General features: G+C 40.0%; 2 protein-coding genes across 6 annotated transcripts; one reads left to right on the plus strand and one right to left on the minus strand.

Moving 5' to 3' along the window:
- Positions 1–3,723: 3,723 nt before the first annotated feature.
- On the plus strand, positions 3,724–7,742 carry ddit3 (DNA-damage-inducible transcript 3). 3 transcript variants are annotated; one of them, XM_080301585.1, is made up of 4 exons: positions 3,724–3,883; positions 5,187–5,248; positions 5,590–5,798; positions 5,959–7,742. In XM_080301585.1, exons 3-4 carry the CDS (start codon positions 5,789–5,791, stop codon positions 6,756–6,758), a joined length of 810 nt encoding a protein of 269 aa, XP_080157711.1. In that variant the 5' UTR covers positions 3,724–3,883; positions 5,187–5,248; positions 5,590–5,788; the 3' UTR covers positions 6,759–7,742. The 3 variants fall into 3 exon arrangements, with proteins under 3 accessions (XP_080157711.1, XP_026022562.1, XP_026022563.1); XM_026166777.2 differs by having other exon boundaries at positions 5,988–7,742; XM_026166778.2 differs by having other exon boundaries at positions 5,991–7,742.
- Positions 7,743–7,829: 87 nt separating this feature from the next.
- mars1 (methionyl-tRNA synthetase 1) lies at positions 7,830–24,223 on the minus strand. Of its 3 annotated transcripts, XM_026166772.2 has the most exons (22): positions 23,966–24,223; positions 22,523–22,613; positions 22,187–22,265; positions 21,767–21,898; positions 20,425–20,500; positions 20,058–20,242; positions 19,615–19,724; positions 19,413–19,529; positions 19,008–19,211; positions 16,764–16,965; positions 15,031–15,105; positions 14,601–14,771; positions 14,035–14,130; positions 13,130–13,247; positions 12,721–12,934; positions 11,183–11,314; positions 10,776–10,880; positions 10,337–10,532; positions 9,682–9,753; positions 9,370–9,396; positions 8,947–9,078; positions 7,830–8,432 (listed from the first exon to the last, which is right to left on the minus strand). In XM_026166772.2, the coding sequence occupies exons 1-22, from the start codon at positions 24,066–24,068 to the stop codon at positions 8,283–8,285; spliced, it is 2,787 nt and encodes a 928-aa protein (XP_026022557.1). In that variant the 5' UTR covers positions 24,069–24,223; the 3' UTR covers positions 7,830–8,282. The 3 variants fall into 3 exon arrangements, with proteins under 3 accessions (XP_026022557.1, XP_026022558.1, XP_026022561.1); XM_026166773.2 differs by lacking the exon at positions 9,370–9,396 and having other exon boundaries at positions 23,966–24,218; XM_026166776.2 differs by lacking the exons at positions 21,767–21,898; positions 22,187–22,265; positions 22,523–22,613; positions 23,966–24,223 and adding an exon at positions 21,091–21,350.
- Between the last annotated feature and the right edge of the window lie 650 nt (positions 24,224–24,873).

Here is a 24,873-nt window from a genome sequence, read left to right on the forward strand (position 1 = left end):
TGCCAGAATACCCACCTGTTCAGACAGGCGTTTAAAGTTTAATGCGCTACAGTCTTTCGCTTTAGCTTTTTGTTGTTGTTATTGTTTTTATCCCTTTTTTTCAATTTCTCTTTTATCTTTGACATATGAATGAAGAAATCCAGAATAATGCATGTAGATAATAACAGCTCTGCCGTGCTGTAAAGATTTTCGATATAATCGTGAAATTTTAATTTAATTTAATTTACCACCCTGTTACTTCCACCTCAGAAATAACAAATAGAACAATTAATAAAAGAAGTCCAAAAACCTGAATGGGTTTGAAGGAGAGAAGAGGTGAGTGGAGAAGAGCTTTTACGGGTTTTACAGTCGTGCGGCACAATGAGGCTTGAAGACGGGGTACAGATGGGTGAGGCTCAGAGGTAAGCAGGGCTAAACACGCTAACAAGATTGTCTGCGAAGTCATCCCAAAGCTCCGAACACACAAATCTCACCAGGCAGATGTGATGCATAGCTGATGAATCTGGACGAGCTGTGATTGAGTGCTGAAATCATTTCAAACTTTAAGAGCTCTGAGATAGTTTGCTGCTTCGCGTGAATGCTGGCTGTCCTGTATTTATAAATGAAATGATAGATGGGGAAAGTTCCTGAGGGGAAAACTGCAAATTAGTTGATTAATGGGCATCAGCACACAATAGAGAATTGCATTATTGGTCTCAGCTGAGATGAGCATTGACAAGAGAGATGAATGTAGTAACTAAAGAGGCCTCGAAGCTTAATGACAAAGCTAAAAAAATATATATATCTGTTGGCAAAATTTGCCTTAAAAAGTATAACCAGTGTATGTTTGTCTAAGAACCACTGATTATTGTGTACTAATTTAGGATTTGGTTAATGCATTTTACACTTTACAAGAAGGTCTCTCTGTTTGTTGTCAGGGTGACCAAGAAAACAGTTAAAACACACCATGAGAAAGAGCAAGGCAGGATACAAAAAAGGGATTTACTGTATCACCAGCACTTGTTAACAGCTGTATCAGTTGGTCTCAGTTCAGAGGGATTCCGACAGCTGGTGTGTGTGTGTGTGTGTGTGTGTGTGTGTGTGTGTGTGCGTGTGTGTGTGTGTGTTTGTCGGGAGGAACTGGGTGTGGAGTCTTGACCAAGGGCATAGGACAGAAAGAGGGGAGCGTGGTATAGTGGCTGGAAAATTCCCCAGGCTCTTTCTGCCTGTAAAACAAAAGTCAAGAGTTTATTTTCAAGAGATAACAACCACTGTCCCTTTAATTTCATTTACCTTATTTTGCTGTCCTTGCTGATTGTTTATTACATTTCAAGCACAAAGGCTTCTTTTAAATCTGTGTGGCAGCACAACAAAGAACCATATTTTCTGCATCGATAACCCCGTAAAGGCTGGGTTCTTTCACTTGTCATATTTCTAATAAATAAATATAAACATAATATTACTTTACCGGGCTGTTTCTTGCTTTATTTTGTGTGAACTGTGAAACACAATTGTGTTGTTATTATGTTGGTTTCACAGAAATAGTTTTTAAAAAAAGAAGGCAAAAACATATTCAGCCAACATCTCCAAAAGCTGATCCACACAAGCAGACAATTTAGACTCTGCAGGACTTGTTTACACTCTGTTACCTCAGAGCATGAAAAGGAACAGAAAAACAAATGCATTGTCTATACCAGTCTTTATCTTTGTTTTATTTTTTACTTTTTGAAATTATATATATTTTTTAAAAAGGTGACAATCGATTAGAAAGCAGGGGTCATCGTCATTAGAGCGTAATAACAGTCTAAAAAATATGCAACCTAGATTTGGGGTTGTAAACAGTGTTTTATAATGACTACAACACAGACGACGGGACTGACAAAATAAACAGACGGCATGGGTGGAGAGGGAGGGGTGTAGCGAAAGTATGCTCAACTACTCAGCAACAGCCACTCAAGTCGTGACGTGTTCACGGTGCTTCCTGCAGCGCTTTAACCCGGGTCCTAGAGACAGTATTTGAGCTTTCTATTCGCTACTTGGCGCTGTTGCTATGGGGCTGTGCATGTTGAGGCGTGCACGTTGCACCGTGCATGGAAAACAGTTTGCGTGTGCTGACTGAGAGTCTAAGGTTGGGGCAGAAAGTGTCAGGAGCAGGTTAAAGAAACCGCATCGAGAGCATAAACATGATGAAACCAGATTTGATTCCGCCACTTTTTATTGTATTTTTTTTTTTATTGTTGCTGTTGTTATTGTTGTTTACCTTCTTTAATGTCGACGATCCAACATTGTGACTACCGCAGGACAGTGAAGCATGGCTCCCCGTGCGTCTGAGGCGATGACCTCGTTGAACTTTAACCCACAACAAATATTTATGCAGGTGGTTTATTATCTGTATTTTAGTCTGTGGGAGTTTAACTAGACTTTTATAAATTATGTAAACAACTTTCATGTGTTATTAATATCTAAAAAATATGTTATATAGGTCCAGGTAGAGGTGAAACGCTACGATATTCATATTATTAAGTTTACAGTATACTGTAAGAGGATGTTTACATGTGAAGAGTGACACCCCAGGAACTTATGTTGTTCTGTAAGTGCAAGTTACACAAATATGTCAACAAGCACCCGATGTTTTACTATATATATGCGACAAATATATTTTGTGTGTGTGTGTATATATGTAGAGAGAGAGAGATGTTTTTGTTATACAAGTATATATAAGTAACATACCTACAAAACCAGAATTTCTTTTAGCAAAGAACTGATAAATTTCATCATTGCCAGATTAAAACACGGGAGCATTAGTCTGCGGCTGGATCACACCCAGCTCCGCGGGCTCGCGCCACAGACGCTCCACCGGCCGGGCATGTGTTTTCATATCTCGCGCGGAGCAGCAGCAGCAGAGCGCGCGGTATGAAATGGCTGAGAATACGAGCAAGAGTGCAAGTGTGTGCTATGCTGCAAATATTACCTGACAAACACCTAACACATGGCCTCCAAAAAACGCGTTATTTCGACGTTAGTCTGGGTGGGGGCAGGTGGGTTTTTGTCCCCCTCGGACATGCCACGGGGGTAAAAAAACAAAACAAAACAAAAAAACCCAAACCAAAACAAGGCAGGTGTGCGGCGACTGCCGGTGCCACGGACAAACTTTACACAAACACATGGAATCAAAAGTCAGGTAAACGCACGCGGATGGCAACACAATAAATGAACACGTCACGGGAGCAAGTAAGCGCTAAATGGATTGGATAGAAAACAGATTTTAAAAAAAAAATTCACGATAAAACAATTAGTAGAGGGGGGGAAATCGATTCAGCTTTTGTGTTCCGGAAACAAACAATTCTTCGACATTAGATCCATGCATATATGTATATTTTTAGATTTTTGTTAGAGCCAACACTGTTTAATAAAACATGTTCTGATTCTGCTGGTGTTATCCCCAGCTAGAAATTGGTTGCCAAGCATTGCATCATTCCTTTCATGTGACTCCCATACGCCCCAAATTCGTCCTGGCCGTCTTATGACTGCATCACAATTGCTGCTCGCACAAACTATACACGCTAGTGTGAACAACCAGCTAACCCGCAGATTTCCCCCGCCCCGAGCTGTTTTCGGGTCACTCTATTGGATGTCACCAAGGAAAAGATGTTAACTCTGCTCTTCTTATTGGTCCACGGGAATGTCAGGTTTCGTCGCTCTGGTTAGGTTGCGCCGAAATTACCTTCCCATGCATAGTTCGGTTGGCGTCTCCCACAATATAAACGCCGCCGGGAGTTTCCGTAAAATCACATTCAGCCGTCAAGACTGAACAATGGTTAACATGAGCTATCACCAATTTTTACTAAAATATCTACATTCGAATTCAAGACAGTCGAGAAGGCGAGCGAATAAAAGAAAAAGGGTAAGCGGATGTTCCTGTTAGCAGTTCTGCTGTTTTTAATCTTTCAGTGAACAACTAACGGCGACTTCACACACTCTCGGAGTGCTCCATCGGTGTAGTGGAAAACGAAAAAAGCACTGTGCATGTTTTTTGGCCGATATTTCAGAGCCATTTTTAGAATAACAGTTGCTTTAATCGACCATAATTTTATTCGAGTTGTTTTTAGGTGTTGTCCGCTTCGTTTTCCAAGTTGTCAAGCTCTCACGGACTTGTGCCGAGGAAGTTTCGATGTTTTGGCAGCCGACCGTGCCGAACGCCCCGACACAATTCCGCGAATGTAGCACCAAAGGCATGCACCGCTTTAAATTTCAGTTGTCATTGATTGTGAGCGTTTATAACAGAGTCTATACTGCGCCGTAACGTCTGACAGTAATTGGTGGAGCTGTCGACATGAAATTGGACGTGTTTAATTTTTGTTTTTTTTGCGCTTTGACAGTCCCGTTTAGGGTGAAACGTTCACCGCTGAATGAGCAGCTGTTTTCGTTACTTTTCCTTTCCACCCATCCCACTCTTTGCTTTTCTCTTTTCTCTCTACGTCTCCTTTTGTTTCGCCCATTCCCCCGGCTGGACTTGGGTTTCCATGACGTAATTGTCTTGGCGTACAGTGGTCATGTAACTAAAACAGGAAAAACGTATATACGCATGTTATTATAAAACACTGTTAAAAAGGAAAAATGTCACGCGTTTTGGTCACCACAGTTTTAACGCGTGTACGTTTGCGTTCACATCTGACGTTTAACAGGAGGAAGCTAAACAGGGTTTCTTTATTTGTATTTTTTACCGCTCACATTTTATATCACTGCCTAAGTCAAAGTATTTTATTTTTTCTCTTTACACATTAAAAAACCTTTTTATGACAAAACTCAGTCATTGTGATGGCTTTTGTGTACTGGTCTTTAAGACGACTGTAAGCAGAGCAGACAGTCAGAGCTGGACTCTTGAGTTTCCTCGGCGTTTTAACCACTTGTTTATCGACTCCGGCGTGTTTTGAGGACCGTCAAAAGCAGGGGGCGCAGTGGAGAGCACCTTGGTCTTTGTTTACAATAATTATGTGACGGGAATTTTGCCTTCTTTCTTCTTCTTTATTATTTCATCAGTTAAACCAGTGGCGTTTCGGGCACCTTTTTGTTTCCACTCACAGCAGGCTCGGTGTTCGCCAAATCTCTATTTTGATTTTGAAATCTCAGCAATTTCAATCAGTAAGGGGGGGAAAAACACTATTCTTTTTCTTACTAACCTACTAAATATGTATGTTTCTTTGCAGAATTATTGGGACAAGCTATCTCCAACAAATTGCCAGACTTGATTAAAGGAGGCTTTCTAAAGGTAATATTTAACATTCATTCCATCTTTTAAGATTTCGACGTGATCTTTTTTATTTTTCCATCCATTTAATTGTGGAATTACGGCATCCTAAATTGATTTCATTTTTTTGGTGCAATAATGCATTTTTCTCTGTGTTACTCTGTTTTATTTAAACTTGATTAATTATTGAGTAGACAAAGCCTGACTATAGTATTCAGTTTTGAGACAGACCATCCTAAATCCCTGTGTACTCGGACTACATATCTAATTACAGTTATTTTTAAATTGAACACAATGTCAGTCATCTAACCTGCAGCTGCTTTGCACTTTTCCCTTTCACCCCCCCTCCCCTCCCCTCTCAGGTCCAGTGTGAACTGTGTGGCCGAGTATCTGTGCGTTGCGACTGATTGGCGAGATGACTGCCGAGTGGCTACACCTGCCCCCGCCGTACCCCCCTGGTGTGGGGCCGTTGTATGGTGCAGAGTTGGAGGCGTGGTATGAGGACCTGCAGGATATTCTGGGCTCTGACACAGGAGGGGCAAAACTGGCACGAGCCCCTACATGCACCGAGGTCAGTAGTTTGAAAAATGAAATGGTATCATACCCATGATGAATGTGAGTCTTTGTTCATTGCACTTTTTTTTCTGTTTTCTTTTATTTTAATTTTTGTGAAAATTTTCACTCGTGTGCCAGACGACGTTTAATTTACTTGCACTTTTTACTCTCGACAGGTTTTGACATTTACATTTTGTGCTTCCAGAAGGAGCCAGAGTTCATGGATGTCCTAGAAAGTTGCTCTCTGACGTGGCTGACTGATGGCAGCCAGACATGGGGTGACGGTGTCCAGAGGACCACAGAGGAGATCCACAGCACCCAGACCCTGCATCACAACTCGTCGTCATCCTCCTCTTCCTCCTCCTCCTGCATGAGTCCAGCTGTTACAGAAGAACGGCAGGTGGAGGCTGAGGGTGGGAGAAGTGGAGATGGCTCGGCAGGAGGTGGCAGTGACTTGCTGCCTCCCGAGTTCTTCGAGTTGCTGAGTGATGGAGGAGTGGGAATGGTGGATGCGAGTGGAGCAGTGATCAGCGGTGGCTATTATTACCACCACCAGCACCACCAGGCTAATGTCCATCCTGCATCTCCCTCAGCCAGCGAGGAGGAACTGCCTTGTGTCCCCGATTCGCCATCTTGCTCCTCTTCAGCCTCCCAGTCACCATCTCAAATTTGTTCTTCTCCCTCTTCGCCTGTGTCTTCTCCCTCTGTTTACCCATCCTCCCGTTTGGGAAAACGCAAGAGGACCACCAGCGAGAGGGCCAACGGTGCCTTGTCCTCTTTTGTTTCCTCCTCGCAGCGCTCATCCTACTCATCTACCAAAAAGAGTCGCAAAGAAAGAGAGCAGGAGAACGAGAGGAAGGTACAGGAGCTGACAGAGCAGAACGAGCGTCTTAAAGCAGAAATCGAAAGGCTGGGAGAGGAGGTACAGAGGACACGAAGAGCCCTTATCGAGAGACTAGTCAACACCAGAAAATGAGAGGGAGGTGGTGAAGGAAGACGGGAATAAAATATGTCAGGTCCTACAGAATTCGAACAAGCAGTGGTGGGGAAAGGTGTAACAGGGTGGTCATGAAATGCCTCTTAGAAGAATGGAAACCAAAGATAAATTTTTATAAGTGAGGATTTTGTTTCTTGTAAAAGACAGATAAAGATTGCAAGAAGAAGGAAAGTGATGAAAGTCAAGACATGAAAGGGTACAGAGAGAAAAGGGGCTGCAACAGCATTGCGGCTTTTCGAAAGACACAGCATGTATGAAGGAGAACAGACGGCTCTTAAGTGCAAATCATGCAGAGGTTTTAATGAATGTCATTTTGAGGAATGCCTAATGAGATCCATATTTTGAGTTGCATGTAGGACAGAAAGGAACTTCATTTAAAGAGCATTTCACTGATAGATCTTCCCACCATTTTGCAATAAATTGTAACTCCTACTTTAAGGGCTGCAATCTGGCTAGCAGAGATTATTTGCCCCAATTTGTGGAGAGTTTAGGAGCTCAGGAAAAGTCTGAAAGTGCCCAGTGCAGTGTGAGTATGAGAGAATGCTTTTTATTTGTGGGGGGAGGAAAAAAAAAAAAAAAAGACATCATTTTCTTACTTTTGTATAACCCATGGCTTGTGTGTATGTGTATTTAGATAAAGCAAGTAGGAACCGGCTCTACTTTCTAAGCTGACCTTTTCTATTATGGGAATTTGGGGTAGAATTATTAAGAGCTCTTCTACCCTTATTTACTATTTTTATATAATGCTGTAATATATACAATTGTACTGTAAAGGCTTGTACTGTAATATACCAACATATCCGCTGTTATTTTCTCATTGTAGTCACTTAAATTGTTAATTGTAGAATACTGCATGCATGGCTTTTGTCACTGATGGCATTAAATCTATGTATTTTACCATACCATTCATTTTATCCTGCGTTGTAACACACTCAATTTGCAATAAACAAGAAAACTAGAATATTTTTCTGTGTCTGTGATTATTTGTCTTAAGGATCTGTGCTCTTTGTGTGTGTGTGTGGTAAATGAGAAAGGTGGAGAGTACAGACATTTTTTTTCTGAAGTTAATCATTTTATTTTATGGATCTAAAAAATGGTATTCGTAGCAAAACAAATTTCCAGAGGATTTATATATATATATATAAAAACATCTTTAGATGCACAACACACCTTCCAACACTAATATCGTATGCTGACTTTATCACAGGGAGAGTATAAAATCAGTTTCTTTTGGTGTAGGGATTTGGAAAAAATCCCTCCATTCTGTAGCTGTATTCATTTGACTCTCTCTTTGTCGGTTTTCATTTCCCCGTCGGCCAATCCAGCATTTCATTAGTCCTCAGTGCCAATACCACATTGTCTTAGATCCTGTCACGGCTTTGCCTTAAGCTAATACCCATCTTGCTCTCTCTCTCTGTGTACATCTTGTTCCCGTTCTCCACTATCATACCTCGACCCATACTTAGACTAACCTCCATCCTTTTTTCTTTCCCTTTTTAAATTTCACTTCTTCTTGCCCTTTTGAGGTGCAGGCTCAGGGTTCTTCCCCTCAGCCAGGGCTAGCTGTTTCTTAAGGTCCAACAGTTTGGCCACCTCTGCTGTGATCACGGCCTTCTCTGCTTTCTGGGCTTTGAGTGCTCGGACCTTCTCCCCCTGTGATGAGTAAAATTAAACAGTTGTTGAGAATTTCAGAATGAAATCACAAAAGCAACGATTTGTAGTTTTGCAAATGTGCGTTTTTGTCTGCAGAAGGACGTCGCCCTAAACGAATTTCCAAATATTTGACAACAATCGTGACTGAAAGTATCTTGTAACATATGAAAAAAAAAAATTCTATTATAATTTTTTTTTTAGAAATCTACAAATTACAAAAAAATTTTCAAAAAAGAAATAACAGATTTTATACTTAACGAATAAATTCAGCACGTGCAACAAATGTTTGGTGTATGTGCGTTACTTCCGGAATGTTAGACGTTTTTGTTCTTTTGCGGAAAATACAGTACGCTTTGTTATCCAGTTATCAAAAAAATGAATTAAGAATAAAACGCTACATTCAATTTTTATTTCAAATTATTCAAAAATACTGATTACAACGCCGCTTAACATGGAAGAACCGCATTGGCTTTTCTTAGATCAGCAGCGTATTTAAGGCGGCCGGCGCTCTCACCTGCTCCGCCACAGCCTGGGTGAGCTGCTTGGCTTTCTCCGGGTCCACTTGGTTCACCGTCCCCACCTCAACAGCTACAGCAGGAGCTGGCACAGCAGCAGACTGAGCGCTGGCAGCGTTACGAACTGTTGTCTGAAGGTGGAAACGGAGAGAAGATGTTTGAATCGAAGGCATTTTGAGGATTATTTCTACACAGTAATTACTTCATTTCAAACAACACTACTCATCACTCAAAATGCAAGTGGGATCGTATGAGTCAATGAATGGACAATGAATCACAGGAGACACGAGATGATGAGTAAAAATACAAAATTTGAGGATGTGAAATTAGCAGCTAGTGTTAGTGAAGGCATGCGGTAAATCAGCGCTGACACTCCAGAACTACTGTGGACTGACTCTTCACAAACAAATACCACTCAATACCTTCTTCTTAGGTGGTTCGTCTTCAAGCTAGAGGCAAGAGGGTTTAGAAAGGGATTATTTTTTATCTATATGACTGATGCTTAATACATAATTTAAACATTTGCGGTGTGTTTGCGCTATATCGTGTTTTAAAAAGCGGGCAGCTCAATTAAGTACAAATTATTTTTTATGACAGTCTCACAGACACCAGTGAACAGATATAGATTATCAATTCTTTCTTATTTCATTATTAATTAATATGTTGAACCTATATTACTACGAGACCCGAATGAACTCATGCACAGACCATTAGGTACCATAAACATCAAATACCTGCTGTCCACCAAATTTCTTCTTCAAAGCTTCAATCTGATCCGCCTCCAGTTTCTGGAATAACGGACTGACCTGGGAAAAACGAGTTGGCAGAGGCAATAAAAAGGTAAAAATTAAAAATATATGCAGGAATTTTCAAAAGTTTGCAATCGTCGATCCAGCCTAAGGACAGTATATCTGAAAATTTAACCTGGAGGCTCTGTGCTCATCAGTGAACAAAGAGGATTATGCAAGTAAGTAAGTACATAACTATGTATGAGAAATCGGCAGCGTTTCCGTGATGCCGACCACCACACGGTGAATAGCGTTACACTTCAAACAAATGAGAATATTTGTGTACATGTAAGCGTCCAGATACTTATCCGAGGACAACAACTGCAAATCATTATAGCAGTAGTGTTGGACTTGAGCCTCAGTAGGCACAAACAGATCACCACAATTATACCTGAAGGGACAAGTGGCCTGAGAGAAACTTGCTGCTTGCTCGAAGGCTGAGGCCTCCAAACACAGCCTAGGCTATTATTCTTTATTATTCTATTGTTCTGCTCAGTTGACACACTGTTGCATCCTCATTGTATCACCCAGCATTAACAGATACGTTCCTGTGTCTACACATGTACAACCTGTGTGTAATACGTGTCGCGGTTGTACTCACCGCGCCAATCCGGTGGCCTGCACTCAGGGAACATACAAAGGTGCCATTGCCTTCTAACATGGTGTTGATGCAAGATGGAGGGGCGTTGAGTTGATCCCTGATTGTTTGGCTGACCGCTGGCATATACGGGGAGAGCATCACCGACAGCAAGCACGCAATATTCACAGACACACCAGTCACCGTGCCTGCACGCTGCCTGCAAACAGAGGATAAGTAAGTCGACATCTATAGGTCAAAATGGACAGAAATTAGATCTTAAATACATTTTTTCTACAAAAAATTCAATTTAAGACATTTTGTCTGAGATAAATCAAATTAATTTCTCCTCTAAACAGAGATGTTTACTATTAAAAAAAAGTCATTTTCCCGTCTCTGTTTTATTATAAAATAAAAATTTGTGACTAATAAAATGTAACACAAATCCAGGTACAGGCCTCACCTTTCTGAATCTCCTCCCTTGATCTTCTTCCAGGGTTCATTGACCTGAATGTACTGATTGCCGTGACGAGAGATATTCAGGATGTGTTTCAGCGCATCGCGGATTCTGTGACATATCATATCGATCATTAAGAGCGCGACAATGACAGCAGGACGATTTTCATCAATACTCGAGGCCCAGTCTACTCACATAAAGTTTCAGCTTGTGATATAATTGACAATTTAACTAGTAGTTCAGAAAATTATCTGATAATTTATTTGTACATTTTTGAGTTTTAAATCACTGTGTAAAACAAATTCAAGACAACAGCAGCTCTAAAAAGGTCATTTTAATTAAGCTGTCATGTTTCTGTCTAAATGCTAACATCACCCCACTGCTGTTGCTTGTCACTGCTATGTGATTCTTACTTGATTTTGTCCATGAGCTGGATGTACTGCTGCAGCTCCCAGCTCACCAGAGCCAGAAGCTTCTTATCTTCCTCCTGTAGCTCCATCACAGGCACACAGCCCTCAAAGAACTTGGTGACAAACATGCCGGCTCTGGAGAAGAAAGCGAGAGGAGGCTTTTTACAAAGCAGATAAACAACAGGGGTCAGAGGAAAATGCTGGAATGAAGAGAGACGAAGCGAGAGACTTGGGGAGGGGGTGCGAGAGCAAAACGAGGGAAGGGCAGGTTGCTAGACTTGCTAATTGTTTATAAATTATAGATTTTGTTGCCATATGTAATTGCAATGCTCTCCTTATTTAAACCAACACAACAGTGCACTGCGTGGAGTCGCTTCTCAGTTCCTTGTTTGCTTCTAAACTGTAGCTGTGTCTGGAACATGTCATTTTTGATATGAGTCTTATGTGCGCATCAGGAGGACGTTCGTGGTGAGAAAGTTTTTGTCGTGGCTGATGCAACACACTGTTCTATATTTTACACGTCTCTTAGCCTCTGAGGAAGGTCTGCGAGACCAAAATGCTTTGACAAGAATGTCAAATTTACAATGAACTGAGATTCTGATGTGTGAACAGAAACTTTGTGTGTCCTTTTGTTTGTTTTAGCCTTCTAATTAGTGAAACTGACATTCCCTAAGGGTTTTCATTCAGGGGGAATAAAGAACAATATTATTACTGGTAAAATGAGTGAGTCTACAGCAGTATTTTTGCTAGTAAATATGGGCATTTAGCCATATTTGTTTGTTAATTGGCATCAAAATATTTTTAATAAACAGCATTTACATGGTACAAAGTCTTCTATAAATTTGTATGTGTGTCTAAGATGGACCCACTGTCACTAATGATGTTGTGATTCAGGGGTTGGATCCAGGCAGGACAGAACTTCTTTTCTGAAGCAGAACACTTACTCCTCCAACACCTTAGGCTGGTTGCAATCTACAAGATATTTTCGAACCAATTAGGGATCAGCATTGCTGCCCGAGACCAATTTTGAAGATCAAGGTACTTTGGGAAAAAAAAGCTGCTGAGAAAAATCTTTGATGTGGGATTTAACCCTGATCTTTTAAAAATCATTTGAGGCGATGTAATTGGGGCTAAATTACGCCATCCCAAACAAATTTGGAAAACTGGGTGAATCTCTTGTAATAGTTAAAGTACAACAATCTGAAAAGTTCGTTGTTAATTGGACTGGATGACAGTTTTATTGCATATTTACTTTCTGAGTGAAACTTCTGCAGAGACTGTGAGCAACTTGAGGATGTAGACTGCCCCATTTTTTATATCGCTAGTGGTTGAGATGAACTAATAACATTATAAGAGACAGCTTAAAAAAAAAAGACCCAGAAAAACAAGTATTTGTATGTAATAACCTAACATGAGACTGGTTCGAGTTTGTTAGGTTTACTGACCATTTTCAGATTCTTAAATTTCTCTAAAGTACATTTTATTTGTAAAACATAAAAAAGAGCAGGAAGTCCCTTTAAAACATCTTGGCTTTTACCAACCTGTTGATGAAATTGCCCAGGTTGTTGAGCAGTTCAGAGTTGTTCTTCAGAGCCATGTCTGCCCAGGAGAAAGCTGAATCCTGTCCCTCTGGACGCACATACAGGAGGTAGAATCTCCACACATCAGAAGGGATACCGGTGTCCTTCGCCATGTCTCCAAACACACCCACACCGCGGCTCTTGGAGAACTTTGTGTCCTCATAATTCAGATATTCTGAGTGAAAGTTACAGCACAGGTTACTGTCAAAACCCAAAGCTTTGACCAAAACGCATAATTACCCATCCAGTAACACTGCACCCATGTTTCATTCATGTGTTTTAAAACAACTTCAAGCATCTGCTGAGAAAATCAAAATCACACAAATACTTAATCAGCCGGCGAAATCAGTCAGTTATAATAAGTGCTTACCTGTGGCAATGAGGTGGTTGACAAGAGTGTAGTTGTCCTGGGCTCCCAGTAGAGAGCAGGGGAACACCACACTGTGAAAAGGCACATTGTCTTTGGCCATGAAGTTGTACAGCTCCACCTGGTGGCAAAGAAAATACAGTGCACTGTGAGGGTGACATCATATTAGATCATCATGAGATCATCCAGTTCAAAGAGGACTTATCTGCTATCCCCAACCCCCCTCTCTGCCTCTCTCTCTCTCCTTCTGCAAATACAGAGCATCACACACTCATAAAACGGGATCAATCCCAGAGTTTTAGATGGAGAGATGAGCCAGTGAGTGAAGAAGATAGTGATGCTTATGTGAGCAAATGCCTGACTTTGATTAGCTATCAGATTTTAGGTCCATTGAGCAGACATGCAAATGAAGAAGCTAACTAAAGAGTACTTGCTTCCTGTTTGACGCTTGTGCTAGATATGTAATTAACTGTGTGTAAGGTTAAAATAAATGTTAAATGGTTCCTCTTTAAAAAAAAAAAAAAAAAAAAAACTAGAACACAAAGGGCGATCCTTAAATAAAAATGATCTAGAAAACTATATTAAGACTGAACATGTTGTGCATTACAGCTCATAGGGCAAATCTTGATCAGCCGTATATATCCTTCACCACAATCTCTTGTGTACAAATGATAGCCGTGGGAGTAAAACTAAACGCTAATGTCTTTCTCTGTTGCACATCAGAGTTATATGGAGCTAGGAAATACACCACGTTCTAATGAAAAAGACCAGATGGGGGAGTAAAAAAAGCTATTAGATCCATTCACTGTGGAAAAGGGGACAAAAATCTGTGCCAAGCTTGTGCATCAGTACTGTCTACGGCTCATGAATTTTGACATTTGTTGGGGTCTGGGCTAGGGGGGTGGTACCTGATGGGGATTCTTCCACCACTTTTCCCATTCGTTGGTGTAGTTGGCCGTAATGGACAGATAACCAATGGGGGCATCAAACCACACGTAGAACACCTACAAAGACAGAAAGCGAGTACCAAATGATAAGAGTCCAAATTTTCTGTTTTGTTACAGAAACTAATAATGATGACAAAAGGAAAAATAGAAAAAAAATTGAAAGAATGAATTCTAAGGATGCACAGAGACCTGATCAGAAATGGCATCCTTGGAGTATTTGTGTGCAAGAAAAAAAAAAGTTCCAGAAGTGTGTGCTAAAAGTTATTAATATGTTTTGATAAGCCAAACCTAAAAAATCTGATATTACATATTGATATTATGTATTATATTTCAGTCACTGCAGCTTTTGTGACGAGGTTATGAAGCACAAAGTCATTTTAGTTGTTAAAAACACGACTTTAGATATGAAGTCAAAGAGAAAAAATTGATTGGATTAAGCATGTTTTCAAAGTCTGCAGAAATACCAAACTAAACATCAAGAAAACGAGATCTGTGATGTAACCATTTCCTTTTAAATAGAAGCAGACCTTCTCTTTAAAGTCAGCGTGAGGTACTGGTGTTCCCCACTGCAGGTCTCTGGTGATGCAGCGAGGTTTGAGTCCATCTCTTAGCCAGGAGCGAGTGATCTGTTTGGCATTTGCTGTCCAATCTCCTGTGCTGGTTGACTTCTCCAGCCACTGCTCCAACTGACTTTCCAGCTGCACAGGAGAAAGAGGAGAATGAAAATGCTGACAAAATACACCCAGTGTCTTAACTCTAAAGCACAGCTTTTGAAAGACTAAAGCTGTTTATATAATAACATTACCGCAGGGATAACTGCTTTCCACAAGCTGTCTTTCAATGATACCTTAAACTTACTAAACTGGATTACTTTGCCTCCATCCCTGTGACCAAAGAAGCACTGTATGAACTGAGAATGGACGGCTCAGGGCATTCAATGAAGTGTGAAAATCATACCTTTGGCAGGTCCAGGAAAAGATGCTTAGAGGAGCGGATGACTGGAGTCTGCCTACAGACCTTACATTGAGGTTCCTGGAAGAAAACACGGCCAACACCGATAATCATTGATTATAGCAACATTTGACAAGAATTTTTACTCTGAATTTACCAATTTAATTTTACAAAAATAATTTTAAGAGTGTGAACGCAGCAGTACATTAACAACTCTAGAAAGTCTTCTAGATTTACAGTTTTCTACCACAGGGGAAAATAAATATTGTAACAGAGGCATAATATGCGTTCTCCAGCGGCAATCTAAAAAGCCCAGAAACACAAGTGATGCATACTGGCATATTTTAGAAAGGGTACTATAATCTCCAAGTACATTCCCGAAGTACTAGGAGATTATTTTTCCATTAATATTTATATTTTCATATTAGCAATGAGTAAAAACAAAAGAAAACCAGAAACAGTTTACATCATTATATCATATTTTTAGTTCCCAACACAATATCGCACAAATCCTTAGCACTAACGTTACTCAAATGAATCCAAACTCTGACTATAAAAGGACAAAAATTACTATATCAATTTGTTAAAGTATTTGCAAAAATGTATACATATAAATATAAATGTGAGGCTTCTTAGGTGCTGTAAGAATGATGACATATATAATGCCCATATACCAGTATCCTTTCCAAATGTTGCCAATATGAACAAAGGCAGTAGAATTTTTAAATAGTTTTAAAGACAAAAGACAGTTTATGAAAGTTTGACTTTCTTTGACCTTGAAGAAGAGATCAGAGGTCCAAAGTATTGTGATATTTAGAGTCCTCATACAGTTGATCCCCAGTATTCACAAACGTCTGCTAATAGCTGAAATTCCCCTCTAGACCCCTTCTAAAAACACTTATTTACCTATTTTAATAATTGAAACTCCAAATATGACTTAAACTATCACTTAAAAAAAAAAATCATAAAAAAATGTATTTGGTCATAAAAATAAAGTGAAAATAATTCAAATGTTTTAGATGAGACTGAAAATAAAATTTATAAAAAAAAAATGTTTTAGATGTGCTCTACAAAGAAAAAAATCAAAAAAAAATTTTTTCGAATAGGCGAATTTTCTTTTTTTCTTTTTTTCTTCATCCATTCATTTTTATTTAGTTATCGTCATGTTTTTGCCAGAAAAAAATAGTTGTTGAATAGGCGAATTTTCTTTTTTTTTTTTCTTTTTTTTTTCTTCATCCATTCATTTTTATTTAGTTATCGTCATGTTTTTGCCAGAAAAAAATAGTTGTTGAATAGGCGAATTTTCTTTTTTTTTTTTTCTTTTTTTTTTCTTCATCCATTCATTTTTATTTAGTTATCGTCATGTTTTTGCCAGAAAAAAATAGTTGTTGAATAGGCGAATTTTCCGCGAATAATTTGAAGTTACGTTCCACAGAAAAATCTTTTTGTTGTCAGTTTTTGACAAATAAATAATTGAAAACCTAGAAAAAAAAACGTAGTGAACGTTTGCTAACATGACCCCACTCCCCTACAAAGCCTTCTTAGACCACAATCAAAGATTTTCAAGCTTTCATGTTCACAGACAGAATCCCACACACACAAACACTACCAGAAACAAAAACATAGTAATTATGTGTGAGTTGTCAAGAACTTTCTTCCACCACAATTCTCTCTATAGTCATCAATAGTTATGCCCTCTACAATGATATGAGACGTACAGGCTGCTCTTCCACACTCACCCTGAGGTCCACAGCATTGATGAGTCGTCCACACTTGTCACACTGGTCACCACGAGCTTCAGGGTAACTGCAGTGTGGACAGATACCTTCTACAAAGCGGTCAGCCAGGAATCGCTGACAGTTTTCACAACGTAGCTGCTCCACTGTGTCTTCTATTAGGAAACCACGCTCATGAAGTCGCCAGAAAATATCTTGAGCTATCCTGAAAGATTAACAGAGGAACAAGATGGTTAAAAGGGTTTCTTTAGGATTATAGACAATGACCTGTGTTAGATACAGCGATACGGTCTTATGTTGAGATCATTTATTAAAGCCTGATCACAGTTTGGGGAGTTTTTTTGCCAGCATGGATCAATGCTGCTCTTTTATGTTGGTTAGAAATGGACGTAAACTTTCTCAGCAAATATGGCCAGGGAAAAAAAAAATACATAAGAAAAAAAATCAAGAGAAGATGGTTGGTTGATACTACTGAGTGATAAGAAAAATATGAAGCAAAAAAGAATTAAAACAAAAAAATCAAACAAACAACAAACCCCCCCCAAAAAAACGACAATTCAGCTGTGGGCTGGTAAATGTAAAATCTAAGGCCTAACCTCCTTTCAATGGATCAAGTCAAAAGCCTTTAATCTGTGGGCTGTTTATTTCTCAAAGCACACTGCACTGGTGCATGGTGCTTGATGTCTTTTATGTTGTACTTTATCAAAGCTAAGGTCCCAAAACAAGAGTTTTTATCTTTGTAGTCCTTGTCAGTGTGCAATAACTAGAATTTAGGACTAATCTTTCGTGAAGAAAAGGCCATGCCTCAGAGGTGTGACTCAGAGATCCCACGATACGATGTTACCATAACGTGATATTACTGAAATTGTGGACATTTTGCATTATGCTGAGTACTGGAATAACACTTACTATGAATTTTATCCATTTTAACTGCAATTTATCTCCTCAGAGTTAAACTTTGTCAATATCTGTGTTATCCAATAGATACAAAGTTGAAGTGATCTTTCTTTGGTAATGCTTTTGCTACAAAACGTTTTAAGCCTCCCAAATGTTGCCATAAGATGGAGTCAGTCTGCTACCAGTCTCCAGTTGAATCTAATCGAGCTGGCAATTACATACAACCGGTTTCTGATTACACAGCAATTAACACAGCAATAAACTGTCAAAAAAATAAATTAAAAAAAAATCCCCACCCATGACAGCCACCCATCCTTTCACAAATGTTTCTAGCAGCAGTCTGCACGACCAGCTGACGAGTTTTACACACCTGTGGCCATGAAAGTGTTTGGAAACACTCGAGTTCAATGATTTGGATGAGTAAGCAAATGCTTTTGGCAAAATAATATACAACTCAGCATTTCTGTGTATTATTTAAACACACAGAAAAAAGAAACAATTTGTGTTGTTAGTGCATTTAGGAGACTAGACAGAGGGACAGAGGGCGAATGGAGGAAATGGTCTGGAGTGGACTTGAACTTAGTCCCTCTGCAGAACCTTTGATGCATGAGTCGCCAGGTCAACGCATATTTCCACCCTTTACAGACATTTCTAATTACAGAATTCAGTAAAGCCTTGGGAAGTAGGCAGTAGTAACCTACATTTAAAAGCCATGCTGTATAATCTCTGAGATTAAGAGAAGTACAGTTTATGGTTTATGGTTAATTTATGGTTAGACTTCCACTACTGGTATCTAGGGCAAGATTATACTAATCCGATGTTAGATCATTTTATAGTATACGGAAACACTAATGTTTTCATTCATCAGACCCACATCCAGCCTATGTCAGGACTCTGGTCAAAAAAACATGATCTTATATTCTGCTGGCTTCTCTGTTTAACCTCCTAAGACCCGAACTCTTCCACGGCATGCATTTTTAATTTCTCTTTGATATCTGGGCATATTGGGACCTGATGAATGTAAAAAAAAAAAAGAATTACCAGATTTCTTTTCCCCCCGATTTTTGTTTCTAAGAAAAATCAGAGCCACATATGGGGATATTCGTTTAAAATTCCGATAGAACAGTAGCAATACAATGTCCTCGTAAGTGGATATCAGGCCATTGTTGAGCAAAATTTATTATTTTGGTCTAAATAACCCAAAATGTGATGTCCACATATGTGGACGCCAGGTCCTAGGAGGTTAAAGATACTTGTGTTTCTTGAAAGAACAACCTTGTCTTAAAGTACCAATTTAAGAATAGACTCATTTGTTCTCACCCATGTCCTTGGACAGGCCCTCTCACTTACTCTGTCTGCTTCTCGGTGGTGGTTCTGCCAAAATAGTCAAAGTCAATCTGGAACCATTTGTAGATGCTGGAGTGAACAGCGTGGTACTTGTCACAGATCTGTTGGGGTGTCAGGCCCTCCTCTCTGGCCTTGTTCTCTGTAGCAGTGCCATACTCATCTGTGCCACACACAAACAACATATTCCAGCCTCGTAGGTGGCCATACCTAGCAGAAGCAGATGGAGTAAGGTGTGGAAGAGTTATGACTCAAAGATGATGAGTGAAAAAACATAGAAAAAGTATTCACAGGCCTTTCCATTACACATCTACAAGAATGTCTGTGTATTCAGGTACTGTTTGTAAAGTCTGCATTTGCTGAAAGGAACAATGATTGTTTTTCCAACAGATTACAAAATGTAATTCCTACCTGGAGAAGACATCAGCACTGAGGACACAGCCAATAATGTTACCCAGGTGAGGAACATTATTGACATAGGGCAAGGCGCTGGTCACCAGGACATTTCGCTTGCCCTCCTGAGGCAAACTAGTGGGAAAAAAAACAGAACTAAATTTTAGCTGGCCTTAACAGTATACATGTGTGTGAAATGATGGTGCCATTAATAACTTACATGGGGTGTTGCTTTTTTGTAGCTGGAGGGCAAGTGTTCAAACCCTTACTCCAAGTGAGAGCTGCTGCTTCCATCTCCTCCTCTGAAACAACACGCTCACCTCCTTCTTCCTAATCAAACCAGGAGACAAAGACAATCATTATCCACGACATATTCTCCGCTATTATAGCATCATCTGCTATCCACACATTCACTGACTTCCTATAAATGTGTGTTCTAACATTTGCTCTTAAATCTGACTGACACTTTTAAAATACTGTGCTTTCAAAGAGTATAAACCATGTTTGTGGAAGTGCATGCGTCTATAGGTTAATGAAAACCAACAATGATAAGTTTTCCTAGAAACCTAATGTGTTGTTTGGAAGAAAGGCACTAAATTTATGCCTCTCAGTAAGAACACATTCAGTCTAATAGTCATCTCGATGATATACTGTTGCAGGTACCTCAGCAGAGTTGCTATTACATGGCTGTGTCTCTCTGCACTGGCTGCTCTGAGGAGCAGGCTGCTTCTGCATATAGCTTTTCATGCCCTGCAGACCTTTTCCCTGTAGCACTTTCTGAGCAGCAGACTGACAAGCGTTCATAGCAGCCACACGGTCAAACCAAGCCTTCAAAGACTTGTGTTCACCTGAAAAGAGATCAGGAGATGGAAGGTGAAATTTTATAAAATACGTGAAAAAGAGAAATCAGAAATTAAACATTCAAAGATTAAATTGAATGAAAAAGTAAGTTAAATAAAGCAAAGCAAAAGGGAAATAGCCAGCAATACATGTCAAATAATAATGGATTTTAAAATGCATTCATATTTACCCAGTGTTAGTGAAGAATCAGATAAAACAGGAAAGAATCCGGCCCACAAAACAAGATCAGCAGCGGAAACAGAATCCTGAAACACAGCACAGTTAATTCAACATTAGTTTAAAGCAATTGCTAAATACTGTTTCTGAATTAACAATGTTTTGAAATCCCCAAGCAAAGGAGAAGAGGGATTCATCTTTGCACCTGCAACTTTCTATATAGAGAACAACTATGAAGGGGACTACTTACAGCTTTTATGTGCTTGCATCTCACTAAAAAAGTACTACACCTACAGCTAAGACTTCCTTGCTGTGTGCACTTACGGCACTTTTTCTTTAGTTTTATAGAAAAATGTTGCCAGAGGAGCCAGATCTGGCCCAATGGAGTTGCTCAGTCAAGCTCAGATAAACTTTAAAAGAGATATTTTGAACTTTTGACTTACTGACTTCTATCAAGTATATATTTTGTAGATTGAAAAAGCCTGAAAATGTGTTTTCTTTATTTTCTAAATGTACTCACACAATAGACTTTTCAGTCATAGCATTATGACCTCCTGCCTAATATTGTGTTGGTCTCTCTTTTGCTACCAAAGCAGCCCTGACAAATCGAGGCACAGACTCCACTTAGACCCCTGAAGGTGTGCTGCGGTAACTGGTACCAAGATGTAAGCAACAAAACCTTTAGGTCGTGTAAGTTGCGAGGTAGGACATCCTTGGGTTGGACTTGTTTGTGCAGCACATTCCACAGATGATTGATTGGATTGAGATCTGGGGAATCTGGAGGCCAAGTCAACACCTCAAACTCATTCCTGTGGAAACCACCGTTTCTTTGTAGCAGAGCTTGAAAAGAGGCCACAGCTGAAAAAGGCCACAGTCATTGGGGAATACCGTTTCCATGAAATGGTGTACATAGTCTGCAACAATGCTGACAATTCTGAGACCTTTCATTCAGAACCAGCATTACCTTTTCAGCAATCTGCACTACCAGCAGCTTGTTTGTTGGATTGGACCACATGGGCCGGCTTCACTGCCCACACATATCGTGAACTTGTGCAGCCCATGACCCTGTTGCTGGTTCACTACTGTTCCTTCCTTGGACCACTGTTGATAGCTACTGACCACTTCAGACAAGGAAATCCCACAAGAGCATTTTTCCTGCTTTGAAGACATCAACTTTGAGAACAAAATGTGAACTTGCTCCCTAATATATCCCACATACCAACAGCTGCCACAATGAAAAGATAATCAGTGTTATTCACTTCCCCTGTCAGTGGTCATAATGTTATGCCTGACTGGGGTATATTACAGGTAAACATGCACTGAAAAAAGAGAATACACAGGAGACCATACTGTACCCCAGTTAAATAAGGTGCGTTCCTTTTGCTCAAGCTTTGTTCCAAGACGTTTATGGGACCCTGGAGAACCTTGGACACCTCTGAACTCTTCCCCTGCAGCACTGCCATGTGAAGAGCCTGCTGCAATGCAGGCTGCGCAAAAAGGACAAAACAGGATTAATAACAATTTACCAAGCAAGTGTGACTGAGGTCAGAGAATTACTTGGACTGCTTAACGCTTGTTTCCGTACATTGTTCTTTTGATAGCGTGAGTTTTAATAATTTAGCAGCATGGATTTATATCCGCTTTTCCATGAGGTTTATAGAAGTACAGTAAGAGGATTCTGCACAAGAGAACGTACAAAAGCATGAACTGAAAATAGTTTTAACACAGCAGATTAACACCAAACTAAAAGGTCTGCTTATTTATGTAGAGTATACCTGAAGAACTGTGGCCTCCCATTCCAGCCATTGATTGCAAAGCTCACTGCATTCTTGTCCATTTACTTCAAACAGGTATCTAAGGGATTCAAAACACATGGTAAGAGATATATTTTATACTTGCTGCTAAAATGGGTAAAGCATAAAAACATAGTTTTGGTTCTATTGGTTGCCATCTTTATTTTATTTATTTATTTATTTAAGTTAAAATCCACTGTGGGGGTGTACAGAAGACAAACTACAAACTTTGCATCTTTTTCAAGCAAATTATTGACCTAACTGTATACTACCACTCATAAAGAGCCAAGCAAAAAGGCCTATGTGAAGTTTACTGACCGGCAGATGGCATTGGAACTGAAAAGGTATTGTCCACTGGGCAGGGCCAAAGCTGGCAATGTTGGACGGCTGAGGAAAGGCACCACCCTTTCTGGGAAAATGGAAAAAGAGACAAAACCTTTTAACAAATATTATACTCCTGGACTAGTTGGATTAATATTGTTTATTAAATCTAGGCGGAAAATGTAGTCACATGTTTCAGTCAGAGCACAGATTTTTAATAGTGGCTCACGAATGGTGGTTCTTTATACGGCATTATTACAGCAGACATTTATATTTTATTGCATTCACCTGAAGTAACGAGCAACATTTTGAATTTGGTATAAAAATGCTTTTTAAACTGTGTGGGGTTTTTTCACTGTCTCTAAGACAGTTTATATGCGAGTAGTCACATGCCAGATGGCTCTTGGTATTCATCTCTGTGATTCAAGATTAGCACCCATCTGGGGTTAGGATGAAGCTGGAGTTTGTTACTATTTTATTAGAAACTATTTCACAGAATACTAAATTAAAACTTACTGCTAAACCTAAGCAAGTTTTCCAAAGGGCCATTATTGTCAAGTATAGGTCAGAACTATGAGTCCCAAATACTCTACTAAAACCTCTCTCAACTGTGGAATGAAGTCGGGGTACCAGGAAAGAACCCACGGACACGGGAAGAACATGTACACAGCTGCTTTTTCTGTCTGACTTCGCCGTGCTAAAGGCTTTTTGGCTTCCTGGATTCCTAACTGTGACTTTGTTGGGTGTAGACAAAACCCACCAAACAGGAATAACAGTGCTGGACATGTATGCCACATCACATTTTGGCACACTTAAGTCTGCCTTGTGTCAGCTTTGGTGAAATATGTCCGTTTCACAGCAACAATAAAGCAATGAATAAAGAAAAACATGTTTCTCCAAACGTGTTCTACCTGTTGGCTTTTCTAATTCTGAGACAGTGAAATATCCTACAAAACATAATCATACCTAGGATAAACTCACACTGTTTATATATAGATATGTACTTTATTAATAAAAACAACACAGTCTTCTAACTTTATAATGGTAAGCTAATTCAAACAGACGGTAGCTGTAGCTGCACACTGGCTAAAAAACAAACAAACAAACAAACACCCCGACATGAAGCTGGACAAGCAAACAAGTCTAAAACATGACAAACGAACGGTGATTTCCAGTAAAGCTAATTCTAGCCGCTTCTCAGACGCAGATATTGTTCTCTACATTCATTGTGACTGTCACTCACAGACAGATGCCACCAGAAGAAGGCTGGCTAACCAGCTAGTTCGCTAGTACACAGTCACAACCGTTAAAGGACAAGTTTAGCTCAGACCTGCATAAAACGTGCATAATGGCTAGCATGTTTTACCAAAACACTGTCGTTATTAGTTATAATTACAGGTAATTACACAGAGGAATGCTAACCTCACTAGGTTTTCTTACCATCGTGGTTGACAAACTGGACGCCGCACTGCACTCCCGTCGCTTCTAACGCTGCTAGCGCCTTCAGGCAGTGCGGGTTGCCTTCACTTACGAACAGATTCATTTGTCCGTTGGTTGCCACACAAACTAAAGACTGGTTGTTATTTTTTATCACTTTTAAACAAGACAAGCCGCTGCTCAGTAGTAACTTCGCCGGCGAGTGCTGACCACGCTGATGCAAACACTGTCGGCGCCGTTAAAAATGACGGGGATGTAGTTTTAGGATGTTTAACGAGCCGCTCAGAGAAGCAGTAGTTCCCTGTTTAGTTGACTACACCTCCCATAAACCCTTTCCCAAACAGTCATTTTGGCAGTAACGAGGTGTGCTTGCGCTTTGTTAATAGATCAACATCTCCGGGCGGAGTACACTGTTCGTGTTGTGCGCTCTCTGACGGAACACGCCGCAGAGTATAACGAGTGCCTTCCATCGCCACCTTTCAGCAGAGCTGATTGGTTACGCGTACAATCATATTGGGCCACTGTAACCAATCTTAAAACACCAAACCCGTCCAGCTCAGACTATTTTTCCATCCGCTTAAAGAGCGAGGAGTCTCCATCATCATGGGCTGCAGGGGTAACTTAGTGTCCATGCATGACTATTAATTAGGAAAAGTGCACCTCGGAGTTCTTTCTTCTGCTCCCGTTAAACGAATGATGTGAAGTTATCTTTACTCTTCCCACAAGAGAGGCAAAGCAAACTTACCGAGGCGCAAGTGCTTATATATCTACAGCGCGCTCTGGAGACATAACTCAGCAGTCATCACGTCGCTGCAAGGTGAGTTGTGCCCCTCACACGAAAAGAAGATTGATCACTATTGAATTGTTTGCAGAGAGAACTCATTTTCCGCAAAAATATTTATACATTTTTG

Source organism: Astatotilapia calliptera, chromosome 5 (assembly GCF_964374335.1).
Source record: "Astatotilapia calliptera chromosome 5, fAstCal68.1, whole genome shotgun sequence".
Classification (NCBI taxonomy): domain Eukaryota; kingdom Metazoa; phylum Chordata; class Actinopteri; order Cichliformes; family Cichlidae; genus Astatotilapia; species Astatotilapia calliptera.

Bases quoted from the DNA above. Each gene is read 5' to 3' on its own strand.
- ddit3 (XM_026166777.2), top strand. From the start codon at position 5,643: ATGACTGCCGAGTGGCTACACCTGCCCCCGCCGTACCCCCCTGGTGTG. The intron at 5,799-5,987 runs GTCAGTAGTTTG...TTGTGCTTCCAG, and splicing joins GAGCCCCTACATGCACCGAG to AAGGAGCCAGAGTTCATGGA.
- mars1 (XM_026166772.2), bottom strand. From the start codon at position 24,068: ATGAATCTGTTCGTAAGTGAAGGCAACCCGCACTGCCTGAAGGCGCTA. The intron at 20,501-21,766 runs GTACAGTATGGT...GCTGTGTTTCAG, and splicing joins ACGCACCTTATTTAACTGGG to GATTCTGTTTCCGCTGCTGA. The intron at 10,881-11,182 runs GTAAGAATCACA...GATATGTCACAG, and splicing joins CAGCTCATGGACAAAATCAA to AATCCGCGATGCGCTGAAAC.